This window comes from Colius striatus, chromosome 2 (assembly GCF_028858725.1).
Source record: "Colius striatus isolate bColStr4 chromosome 2, bColStr4.1.hap1, whole genome shotgun sequence".
Classification (NCBI taxonomy): domain Eukaryota; kingdom Metazoa; phylum Chordata; class Aves; order Coliiformes; family Coliidae; genus Colius; species Colius striatus.
Window position 1 is genome coordinate 76,440,785 of NC_084760.1, and position 13,594 is coordinate 76,454,378.

General features: G+C 37.4%; 1 protein-coding gene across 4 annotated transcripts in view; it reads right to left on the minus strand.

The window, feature by feature from the left end:
• STRN (striatin) overlaps positions 1-13,594 on the minus strand; it is a 73,805-nt gene that overhangs the window by 55,273 nt on the left and 4,938 nt on the right. For 3 of the 4 annotated variants that reach the window (XM_061991138.1, XM_061991137.1, XM_061991139.1), the window contains exon 2: positions 4,316-4,419. In XM_061991138.1, coding sequence (XP_061847122.1) covers positions 4,316-4,419 — 104 coding nt within the window. Of the gene's footprint in view, positions 1-4,315; positions 4,420-10,025; positions 10,095-13,594 lie in introns of those variants that run through there. The other variant, XM_061991141.1, reaches the window with a different exon arrangement.

The following is a 13,594-nucleotide window of genomic DNA, read 5'->3' on the forward strand; positions in this document are numbered from 1 at the left end:
ATGATTTACCTTCAATTTCTAACAATTACATCTGATTTATTAACAGTATGTAGAGACTAAAAATTGACTTGAAAGTAACTAGCTGAATGATACAACTTTATAGAAGGCATATTCCACCTGAAAGCTAGCCTTCTATAAAGTTGTTGGGAAGAATACTGTTATGTTAGCAGGTTCATGCCCGTACTCAGATAAGCATTAAGACTACCACTGATCTGGCTTTTGCACTTCATTACACAATTGTCCTTTTTCAATTAACAGTATTTTCTTTAAACTATGTATCTTCCATGCAAACAGGGCTTGGAGATACTAAACAAGGCTGCCACAACACTTCAAGCGTTGCTTTGGAAAATGCTAAAAGCTTTCATCCTTCTAAATTTCTTAAAACTGAGCAGTGAAACTTTTGTGAATATTTCATACAGAATCAGGTTTGATCCCAAACAAAAAAGGCCACTGTTTCTTGCAAATATCTGTCACCAGACCTGAAGCATCAGATCCAGTTGTGCTGACGGAGCCTGCCAAAACATCCGTAGATCTGGGAGCTGCCGCCAAAGCAAGAGACATAAACAAGAATGACTGCCAGGAACAGCACGGCGAGATATTCTACCCAGGGGAGAAGGCGCCAGCCTTACACTGATCAGACACACCAGCACAGAAAACAACATAAAATTAAATCAAGTGTTTCTAGAGACATGGCTCAAAAGTCCAGTTCTTTAGTCAAAATATTTTAAGACAGGAAATGAGCTAGACAAGATGAAATAGGATATGTACTTGAGAGAAACAGTACTACATTTCAGTTAGCTCCTCAAAATCCAGAGGGAACAATGCTACATACTGGTGGTGGAGCAAGTATTGATAAATTAATAAAAAGTAACCCTTATCTGTGAACGGCCTCACACTGCAATCTACTGGATGCTGGCAAAACTACATTAAAACATAAACTACATGAAGAGCAGCTCTGCAGAGAGAGACCTGGGAGTCCTGATTGATAATAAACTAATCATGAGCCAGCAATGTGCCCTTGTGGCCAAGAAGGCCAATGGCATCCTGGGATGCATCAAGAAGAGTGTGGCCAGAAGGTCAAGGGAGGTTCTTCTCCCTTTCTACTCTGCCCTGGTGAGGCCTCATCTGGAGTCCTGTGTCCAGTTCTGGACTCCCCAGCTCAAGAGGGACAGGGAGATGCTGGAGAGAGTCCAGCACAGGGCCACCAAGATGATCAGGGGACTGAAACATCTTTCCCATGAGGAAAGGCTGTGGGAACTGGGGCTGTTTAGTCTAGAGAAGAAGAGACTGAGGGGACATCTCATTAACACTTACAAATATCTAAGGGGTGGGTGTTAGGAGGTTGGGACATCCCTTTTTTCTATAGTAGCTAGCAACAGGACATCCCTTTTTTCTATAGTAGCTAGCAACAGGACAAGGAGTAATGGGATGAAGATGGAACACAAAAAATTCCACTTAAACATAAGGAAAAACTATTTCACTGTGAGGGTGACAGAGCAGTGGAACAGGCTGCCCAGAGGGGTTGTGGAGTCTCCTTCCTTGGAGGTCTTCAAGATCCACCAGGACATGTTCTTATGTGACCTGATCTAGGTGAACCTGCCTCTGCAGAGGAGCTGGACTAGATGATCTCTAAAGGTCCCTTCCAACACTACCATTCTATGATTCTATGAAAACCACTATTGAACAAATGACAGTGCTTAACTATTAACTACTTCCTCCTAAGCTCCTTGCTATTTGGTGTATTAAAACTCTTTAGCAGAAATACCTGGACTTCCTATACAGGCACAAAAAGGTATTCTTAATAACGTAGACCAATTATTAAAGTAAATGTCAGTAGAACATGACAATCCATAAATGGAACTCATTTTCTACCTTACTCACTACAAAAATACATAAGTGCTATAAAATACAGAACAATGACAATGTTTCCAAAGTTGCTTATTTATAGTAAACTTTGAAAACATTTGGTTGTTAAAAGAAGTGCTGGAACACTCACTATAGAGAACAGTAGTTCACAAAAGCATGTACCTGAGAAAACAAATGCCACTCATTTATTGTTCATAGTTTCCTGAGGGCACTGTGAACTTGGGCTACTCTGGACCACAATTTCATATTATGTCCCATTACTCATAGCCTATTCACCTAGATAAGAAAGACTTGAGATGCAGCAAGGCCAGGGCAGAAACAAAGAAATACAGGAATGCTCCTTGCCCCCTTCTCAGCCATGCCACCCTTCCCCTAACTTGACCAGAAATGTTTTCCTCCTGCCTCATAGGATCTCATTTTCCAGCTCGGAGATCCCAGTGGAAACAGGCAGCATCCCAGCTGACTACAGCATGACCTGACCAACAGCTGATTTAAGAAAATGCTAGGAAAGAGAGCAGTGCTTCCAAACTCAGTATGTTGCCATTCTTTTAAGCATCAAGAAACAACACTTGCTGAGACACATTTCCAGCAGAAATACAAGACTGTTTCTTCAGAAACAAGCAAGTAACACTGCTGTTTAAAACCACAAACTCTTATAAATAGCTGTCTCCAGAGCACATCATTCACAAGCACCACATTTATATTAAAAATTATTGCACACCCATGCTAACACTGTCAAACTGGATCAGATGAGATGACTGCAGTCAAGGCTAACCCCATATACAGCAGAAAAAAATACAAAAAAGAGAAAAGATACCTACATAAAAACTGCTAATAAAAAACCCCCACCAACTCTTTTTTCCTAATCCTGACAGTGACTACTGTATTAAGATTTAAATGTCTTACCTTAGGTAGATTTTACTGAATGCAACTGGGGGACATTTTCACTATCCATGTGGAAGTTAGTTTTTTTCTTTAATCTTAGAAAGCTTCTCTGATAGCACGTGGAAATGTATAGTCTGCTAATTTTAGCTAGAGTGGTAATTTATCTTGTTTATGAACATGAAGAAGGAGAGATAATTCTAAGTAATCAGGAATAGCTCCTTCAGTGTTGAAACACAAAAAATCTCACTGAAATTATATACTTTAAAGGATATCTTTAATATACATTGCCTTTGCCTTCTTTTAAAGTGACTCTAACCTTAATAATCATGTCTCAAATGTAAGCCTTTCCATGTCTACAAACCCCAATCTCAATTATGCGTATTTTCCTGTACTGTTTCATCTAAGATCAGTACCAAGACAAGGTCTCTGCAAAAAAGGTATCTACTTCAAGCACTTCCTCACAAGGGAAGCAAGCACTCTGGAGCCCTGAGGTTACTGCTGGCGATAGGCCCGCAAATTGGTCACAGCTCCAGGCTGGCAGATTAAGTAGTTGCTATCAGAAAGAGTCAAACTGGAAGGTGCAAGACATTTCTCATGTGCTAAAGCAGCCCATATAAGATGGGTGAATCTAAATGCAGTACAGTAATGTGCAACTATTTGTCCTTTTAAAATTCTATAACAGCAATATCCTGTTCCTCATTTGCATATGTATATATTTATAATCTTGTTTCTCCTAATGAAAAGTATTTAAAGTATGGTTATTTTATTAATATTCTATTAAAGAGATGTAGGAGTTACCTGATAGGAAAATGGTATGTAAGCAATGACTGCTTTGCAGTACTACCATAAATATACTCTTTGATCAAGAATTTTAAAAGGCATTTTACTAGTTAAAAAAACCAAATAAAGCACTTGGCTTAAAAGAAATTACTTAAACAGAAAGACCTCAGGAAACATGGTAAAAACTCTATCTGTATGCCTCAAAGATTAGAATGAAAGGAAAGAGTATGTAAGAACAAAATGGTAAAGTAGACTGAGGACTTCTACTGAAATCCCTGTGAACAAAGAAAGAGACATTTGATTATCTGGTAAACAGGAATATTTTTTTCACCCCTCACACAATTAGTCTTCAGAAGATATTCCTGTAAAGTCTATCACATCAAAAAGACTAAAAACTAGTAATTACTAGAAGACTGAAGACACTTATTCAAGATTTTGGTTGTCAGACATTATTAAACAAAGCTAGTACTTTGAACAAAAAGAGAATACACTGTAATCCTGGGGTATAATCTACTCAGGTGGAATTTTACCAAGGAAAAAATTTTCAACATTGGTGAACTCTGGATTTTACTTGGAAGGTTTTGGAGCCAAACTATGCTAGCTATTGGTTTTGCTATAATGCATACATTTAGACTACCAGGTTCACTTAGTACAGTAATATTTGACAATTAAGAATTGAATACATACAGGAGAAATATTTATTTGTTTTGTCAAATACAAAAGCAAAATAAAGTATCTGACTTACAAACTCCTTCCTCACATACTCATTACTAAAGCAGCGTACCTTTCCTGCTTAAGCGCATATTCCAGCATTTTGATTCTTCGCACTAGATCCTTCTTCAGATTTTCTTGTCCTTTCCTCTCCCCTTGAAGAAAGGCGATCTGCGCCTGCAAAAGGAAGTGTTCAACTGAGAATCTGCTTCCCCAAAACAATTCAGCATACCTCATAACTGTGTGTGACTCCCTCAAGTTATTTTAAAATTGATTTGTACAGTTCAAAAGACATTGGCTTACTGTGTTTCACAAACATTAGACAAAACACTGCATAGATAAGGCTTCTAAACTGCATGTTCATTACAGATTAAAAAAAGGATAAGAAATAAAACAATTTTTGTTTGTTTGACAGGGTTTATTTCCTCTCTTTGCTAAACATTCAATATAGGATAAGGAATAGATAAAACAAGCATACAAAAAGCCTTCAGCAGATAAAAGCATTTACCAACAATAAGCAGGAGAAGATGATAAAGTATTTCTTCTTACTAACCGAAGTAGCATATAATTAACATACTGATCTACAGATACATGATACTAGTCAAAAAACTCAAGTACAGTATGTTCATTTAAAAGAAAAATAAAACCTCATTTGTAATAGAGTGCCAAGTGTTAATTATAATACTTACTAAAACAGATTAAAGAAAGCTCTCCAGAAATACTGTAATTGAGAGAGAAAAAAATGAAAAACAAGGAAAGGTATTTTGGTGAGGAAGGCAGGGACAGAAACAGAAGTCAAGTGGAAACCAGACATCTAACCTTTATCATCTTTGAGTAGAGAGTATTTAGTTGTCTGTGAAAAATCCCATTAAATACAAAATTATACATACAAGATACTCATTTCTAATCATAAAGGCAGAACTACCTGCTTTTGTACCTCATGATCAAGTCAAGTCTATTTTAAGAGGCAGGTTTTTGTGCTCTCTCAAGATGACTGCCATTTTCAGGGCTGGAAGCTTTCTGCCCCTTTTGCAGATAAGTCTCCAAGTACCTCATCTATCTCTTGAGAAGCACAAACAGGATAAAAGGCAACTGGTCTAGACTATCAACTGCTAAACATGAAGACCAGTAAGACTTTCATTTATATAAATGTCCATTACGCGTCTAACAAGCAGTGTTCTCTGTATTCCTGGAGCCTGCACCAAACTCTAGGGAAAGCCAGGGAGAAATGAGCAGGAGCAGGAGTATCCTGTTCATTTCCACCACAACCTTGCAAGCAGTCCTCGGATATGTTTAGTTAACAGACACTTCTATAGAGTAACTTAAGCAACTTCAGGTTTTTACCTCAAGGCGAGAAAAATACTGTCTGTAAATGTCATTTTCTCTCCACTGACTATAAAGGGAGTGCACACAACTAACTCAGCTGAATGTTGGAGATTAGGTAAGATGAATCTTACTCTAAAAGGCCATTTTCTGGTGGCCAGCTATAGTAGCCACTCGAAAACATGAAATCAGCTGACATAATTTCATTGCTTAAGTACAGCCAGTAAACAGCTTGACAGACACCTGAAGAATCCTTAACTGCTAGTCACCAACTAGAGCAGCTAGTTTATGATGAGTGAAAAACACTGGCTGCTCTCCAGTGAAGTCACTCTTCAGCTTCAATGGGGGAAATGTATTTGAATGCCAAAAACCCTTGGGTGAATCAAAAGGCGGCCTCTGTCACTCTCACTTCAAGCTTCTCCTCACTTAACACTCGAACTGAGATGAACAAAAAAGAACTAAAACATTTGTTTTATGCTCAGGTTTAGGAAAAGACATAGAAGAAAGAAATGTTGGCACTGAAATCAGCATTTCCCACTCTGAAGAATTTAACTCTGCAAGAAGTGCATCAAGGTCACCAACTCTCTCAGTAACAAGAGGAACACCTCAGGCACATAAAATTTAGTTTGCAGTAACTGTACAGACACATGGATTATAATGCATATACTAGTGCACTGACAGTGATTTCGCTCTCCCTGCCTCCAAATAGGCCCAGCAGAAATAAGTAAGCATCCTTCTAGCCAAAAAGTGAGAGAACATCAAATCACACTATTACAAGCAGTAGAATATGATGTAAATATAAATTTGGCTGGAATTAAAAAGATTATCCCATGTCATCAGAACACAAGCTTAAGTGATTTATAAAATCACATAAAATAATGTAAATAATGTTCCTAACTCTACCTCTACAGCTGAAGCATCTGCATTTTATTATTCAGTGTCAAGGAAAGGGATTGTGTACTGGCAGGCTGTACATATTATACACATACTGCACAGGAAGAAAGAGTACAGGAAGAAATATCGATTCTTTGGATATCTTTTATTGTTAGTGGCATACCAATGTTCTCACAGCTTTTCTTTATCCTGGACTTCCAAGAAATCCCTGTTTCTTACTGAAAAATCATGCAGCAAGAACAGAGTGGAATTCACGGCCCAAGAGCCATCTCTCCAGCCATACACAAAGTTATTGCCAGGTTCTTTCCAGGTTACTATATACTTTAAAGATTGGTAGTTTTACTGGCAAATCAAGAAACAAAAAAATCGCACCAGAGAGCTTGGGAATAACTTTGTTCTCTCTTTGGAGGCTGTTATCAGTTATAAATAAAATTTGAGCTGACATATAAGAAGTTCTTAATTATAATATTCAGGTTTATTTCTGATGCACAGAAGAACAGTATTAAAATAATAAATGAAAATAAGGAAGTAAATGAAATAATGAAATAAGTGAAAATACATACTAACAGTATGCTAACAGTAATACTGTAACAGTCCATATCACACACAGATTTCATTCTTTACAATGTTTGGCAATTAAATGAAAATATGCAGAGGAATCTAAATCTTCATACCATATATGAAACAATTTGTAGTATAAATGAAAACTGTGTGAGAGCATACCTAAAATGACAAACGATGAAATCTAGCAGTATTTTCTCAGTCTCTCAAACAAACCAGTGATAACTTTAGGATCATAATTTCCAATAAAAATATTAAGACAACACCTATCTAAACATCTGTGCAAACACTTAATGTATAAGAGGTCTGTGTTTAAACATTCTGCAGAGTATAACTGAACTGTACAACTATAGCTTTCTTACAATTCAGACATAAATGATGGAATGTTATCAATAGGTTGAGACTTCACAGGTGATTTCTACAGCTTTAGTATAAGTCAAATCTGAAGACTGTGCTAGCTGAGGGAGCAGAAGAGCCAAGGAGGCTTTCACTCATCACCTCTGCTTTGCATGTCCTCTTGTACTCGGCGCTGGTGAGGCTCAACCTCGAACACTGCGGCCAGTTCTGGGTCCCTCACCACAAGGACATGGAGGTGTGTGTCCAGAGACTGGCAAGGAAGCTGGTGAAGCATGTGGAGAACAAGTCATATGAGGAGCAGCTGAAGGAACTGGGGATGTGTAGTTTGGAGAAGGCTGAGACATAATCACTCTCTACAAACACCTGAAAGGAGGTTGTAGCAAGGTGGGGGGTCAGTGATAAAAGTGATAGGGCAAGACAAAATGGTCTCAAGTTGTGCCAAGGGAGGTTTAGATTGGATATTAGGAAGAATTTTTTCAGAGAGGGTTATTAAGCATTAGAACAGGCTACCTACAGGCTACCTACAGGTGGAGTCACCATCCCTACAGACATTCAAAAGACACACAGATGAAATACTGAGAGATATAGTTTAGTGGTGGGCTTGGTAGTGTGAGGTGACTGGTTGGACTTGATGATCTTAAAGGTCTTTTCCAGCCATAATGGTTCTGTTCTGTTCTTTGAAGTATGATCTGCAAAACTGTTCTATGGTCTTGCTTTGGCCACTCCTGGGAAGGTTTGCCAAAAATGTCAAGAATTCACAAATGTGCCCAACAAACAGGTTCTGCTACAATTGACCTTCTAGCTCATAAGGTTAAAATGCATCAAGTTGTAAGCCAGTCATTGCAAAGCTGTACACCGCCCATGGGGATCAGGCACAAACTCGCACTGCTCCTGGCCCTATGGGTGGGGCACAGTGTCTCGGCACCTGCCCCTCTGCCTTGAGTTTATTCGAGGCTACATGCCACAAGGTACAGTGCTACAGCTCAACTGGGGAATTACAATCAAGAGAGACAGGAAAAAACAAAACAAACAAAACAAAAAACAAGACTAAAACCAAAACACCCACTAGAGAATATTCAGAAGAGAGAGGTCTGGAATGGTCTATTTCAGCTACAACTGCACACTACAATATTTTTTTCTTCCACTTTATCTCATTACAGTTTTCAGTATTACCAACTGCAACAAAGCTTACAAGTTCCATACATATCCAGCTTAAATTAACTGCATTGTAGATATCTTAATTATTCCACTACCACTTTACCAAGGGATTTTTAAAATAACATTCATTCTTATGTTAAAAATGAAAAATTCTCATGGACAAAAATGTTGTTTTAAGAAATTCCTCAAAAGACTCTTAAGGTGACATGGCTGTGAAGTGGACAAAAGGGTGTGGCAATGTTCTAGGTAGCACTGGGCTAGAAAATGTCCTCGATCTCCTAAAACAAGTTTAGCAGCCATAACAATATAATCAAATAATGAAATTGCATCTTAATAAGACTGGATTTTACCAATGTTTAAAAAGCAAACTGAAATTTAAACTTCTTGGAATCAGTAACCATAAGGATGTTTAAAAGTATAGGATATCTGCATGCCTTTTTAGGTCAAGATCTTGACATTACAAAACAGCAAGGGACTAAAAAAAATGTTACCTTTAACAGAAAATGTTTTCAAATAACAATACCCTGGCTGCAAAAGGAATAATGCTTGTTTAGCATCAATTTCTATCAGTTCTTGCATTTTACAGCTACTTAAACAGGCTTGTCTTTTTTAAGACCTAAGATGCCTGCCCATTCTTTTCTTTAAAATATTTATCTCAATATTTTCAAGTAAACCTCACTTCAAATTTATAGGCACTTGAAGGTCAACAGGCATCATTTCATGATGTAAGAGCTATTAAGACATGCAATTCTGTATATATTGCTTCTGTAGTTCAACAACAAGGTCCTCACGGGTTGAGAGAAAGACAACAGTGAGGGGAAAAAATGCAAGAAAACTATCCCCAAAAATATGTAGACAGCTAAAATAACTAATTATATATACAGATGAATCACCCTGGAACAGTCACGCTAACTGGTCTACCAAGATCTGCCGGAAAGATTCTGCAGGCTGCCAAGGTGCTTGGTATTTCAGATTATAGTTGGCTTACTGAAGCACTACATATTTAAGTGCTTTTGTAAATAAGAGTAGGTATGTCTGGGAGGTGAGAAGAGATAAAAAATAGGTACAGGGCAGGGAGGAAGAGAAATATTAGTGGTCACTACAGCTGGCAAGCAATTTTTCAGGCACCATACACACACCTACTAGCACTCTGCACCACGAAAGGCAAGGAAGCCTGTAGCCATTTAAGTTAAAACACTGAAGTGGGGCCACAGGCTAAAGAGAGTGGCAGGCACTGAGAAACATCCTGCTTCACCCCATGCAGAAGCGCTTCATGCCTTTATCATTTGTACGCTCACACTGGATGATAGTGCTTTGTGGGACTAACACACAGCACAATCTGCTACTGGTAAATTATTTCTGCTGGACATCTCAAGACATATCCTGAAACTGGCATCAGAGCTAAGCCCTGAAAAAATTAAACCATCCAAAAGAGATAAAAGATTTAGCTTACAGTAAAATCAAAAGGTTGAAAAAAAAAATTTACTTACATTCTTCATCTCTTTGAAATGATTCTTTGAAATAATTTCTTGTCATTCAGTTCAAAACTCCTAATATCCAGAATCAAAAATTATGTACTAATTAATTCCTGGCAATATCCTGATAAGTAATTTAGGCATCTCAACCAACATGAAGACATTTCTTTCTGCAGTTTGAAGTGTTTTACTAGACTGATCGCTGGTCAGATAGTCAATCTTTCTTTTATCCACTCTTCAGTGCTGCCTTTTACTGTTCTAACAACTGAAAACATCAAAATACTTGCAAAGTTTGCCAAGAAATGGATATTCAGCTTACTAAATCATACTTAATCATTCTTCACAAGCACAAATTTTCTGTCATCCTCCAATCATTATAATACACTTAAGTGGTGAGTGTTACCTTTTTATTTTTTTTTTTTTTTGAGTCCCAAGAGCATGTTCCATGTCGAGTGATGTAAGGACAAAAATCAAGTTTTAATTGTGATGTAATTCCACAGGCAACACACAAAAATATCTCATAGTACAAGGAGTCAAAATTACAAATGCTAAAATATCATTCCTTTCCACTTACTGCATTTCTGCCTTTGTTGTAAAGCAACAGCAGTCAGCACCAGAACAGAAAAATAGACTTCGGCCCACATTTAATCTGAGACAATGGAAGTTCACAGGCTGAATGAATCACTTTGGGTATAGCAAGGCAAAGAAGGACAAATCTGGAGGAAATTTTTTTTAGATTTGGCTTTGGTAACAAAAAGAGGAGTGAAACAGACTTCACCACATGAGCATTTGTAAAAGTAATCAGCACACTCCCGTTTCTCATTCCTACAGCCAGGAGTAGCTACTCCTTGTATTCAAGCATGCACCACTACCCTGAACTGATTAAGCATCAAGTGAAACAGATACAAAAATAACCAATTTTGTTCTCACGTCCTGTTTACAACCTTGGACATGAATATGGTGCATGCCTTTTTTGTTCCAATCTTTTTGCAGTCCTGCCCTACGTGACTGCCCTAAACATATGAACCGGACATATTCCTGGTTTAGAGCAGAAAAAAATGCAGTCTCTCCACACTGTGATCTTTAACGTAACTTCTTTGCCACTGGGTTATTCTCAAAGTATTCCAGATTACTTGGAATACAGAAAACTCTTTTTGAAGAGGAGAAGAACATCTTCTCTATGAATCCATCTACAGGCCCATACAGAACAGGTCACTATGATAAAGTGAAATGCTGTTTTCACATGTCAGAGTATTTTTATTTTTAGTGTACTGTCTGCAAAACTTGGATCCTCAGTACTCTTAAGTGCTGTTTCAAGTACTTGAGCTTTTCTCAGTAGTTAAAATCAAAATATAACAACCCTTTGTCTATTTCTTTCCACTTTTTAGCTAAGGAATTGAAAAAGGATGACATGATGAGGCCTGGCAGCCTTGTGAAGATAGATATGAGAGTAAGTTCTCAGAAAACCATGTACAGATATCAATTTTATTTGAGCCCTGGCATTCATACAGCCTTACTTTTTTTAGCATTAAATTAAGATGAACCAAAGGTCTCTGGAGACGCACATGATCTTCCTTGGGGAATTTTACACAGACCATTCTATTATTAGTAAATAAAGTTTGAGTGTCTACTGAAATGCCAATAAAGGCTGAGTTATATTTGCAACTTCTTGTTCAAACAGTGCAAAGTTAACATGAGTGATGCAATAAAACTAACATGAGTCAAGACCCACAACAGAAAAAGGAGAGCTTTGTCCTGGGTAGGACAAAGATATAAATTTAAATTATAAATGCACACTAAAAGACACAGAGGATGTCTCACCATATGTATATCTGACATCAAAAAATGAAGTTTTCTACCTAGAATGTAACAAGTTATTCTGTTTTTGCCTAATTCAACAATTCTGTAGGAAATTATGAAAACACTCTCCATTTTTTACAGTGTCACTGTCACTGAGTAGTGATGTAAGCTTTAAAGACCACTTGGAGACAACGTAACACTGCAAAACTCTCTCTTCATGCCACATCATCATTTACAGCAGCACTTTCCTAGAAGAGTTAGGCCCTGTTAAGAAACACATTTTCATTATATTTAAACTAAATTACAGGTTTAACAGATTTGAATGGGAATGGGGAAATCTGATGCTGGGAAATGCCTACAATACTTATGCAATTAAGAAAAAAAATTAAAAATCACACTACTATAAAAACCGGCTACAGACTTTTGAAGAACCAGTCTCATCAATTTGTATTTACATTCTACTTCTCTACAAAAGCTACAGACTTCCACAATGCAGCTGTTTCATCACTGATCATCTACTCATCTTCTTGGGTTAAAGAAAACAAAACATGACAGCTTATCAATGAGTGTATTTGGATTAGCTGATAAACATGCCTATAAGCAAACAGGAGAGTACAGAAGCTTCTCTTCTTTGCTTCACATGAATTTGGCAGCTAGGAAGTTTGCTAAAAAAACTTTACACAACCAAGAATATGTACTAGTCACCAAGATCCATTCACATAACATCCCCCAACCAAACACACCTCCGTATTGTGACCATGGCTTATTTTCTTCTACCGTTCTTATGATTTATCTGACATGTTTAAAACAATAAAGTTGAAAACACTGTCCTTTTGGAGCAGAGAAGAATTCAACGTTATATCTGCCTTATGAGAAAAAAATATTTCGTCAAAGACTTCTACAGTGCTTCTGCCAATTAATCTTTCACAGAGAATCTCAGAGACCTGACCCACAGCATCACATTTGACATACAAAGAATATGTAGAGAAAACATCTTCAAATTACGTTTTACCTTCTATTTTATTGGCCAAATCAAATCTTTAGGAGTTTTCCATTAACTAAACAACTGATTTCATCAACTCACTGCTCATTACTCTTTCTCTGAACAGTATTTTCAGATTATGCAGCTATCAGGATGATTTTTAACTAAAAACTTAATGCAGCAAGGGGACTGTTATCTAAAAGCCAACAAACTGTAAATATCAACTATTTCTGAATCAAGTAACGAATGCCCTAAACCACACTATAAATAGCCACAGCCATCTGTCTGATTTGCCCCTTCTCCTTATTACTTTAACTTGTCTATCTCCAAGGACACAATCTTAGCACATAGCATGCCTGGTTTCAGCGCCTGCATCTTGCCTCAGAAAAGCAGCAGCAAGGGGGAAGATCACCATCCCTGACCCTCCCTAGGGAGCCAACATTACTAAATCTGACTTCCATAACCGACCTCAAGTGCTTATCTATTATTTCTATCACATTCCTTCTATTACAGTTGTTTGCTATCATTTAACCACTTTTTTTTTATCCTCATTTCATTAACTCTTTCCCTGCCATTTGGGTGGTTTGTGGTTTTTTGGTTTTGGGTTTTTTTCTCTTTATACTTTCTTACAAAGAATGTTTTTACAAAAGTTATGGAAAAAAAGTGTATCATATACACCTATTCTCTGTAACTTCTCTGAAAACCTTTTCAAAGAAAAAACAACTGTAATGTAACTCTATTAGGTCCCACTACTTCAAAGCAGCCTATTATCCTAAAGAAAAGGATATGCTTACAAGAAATT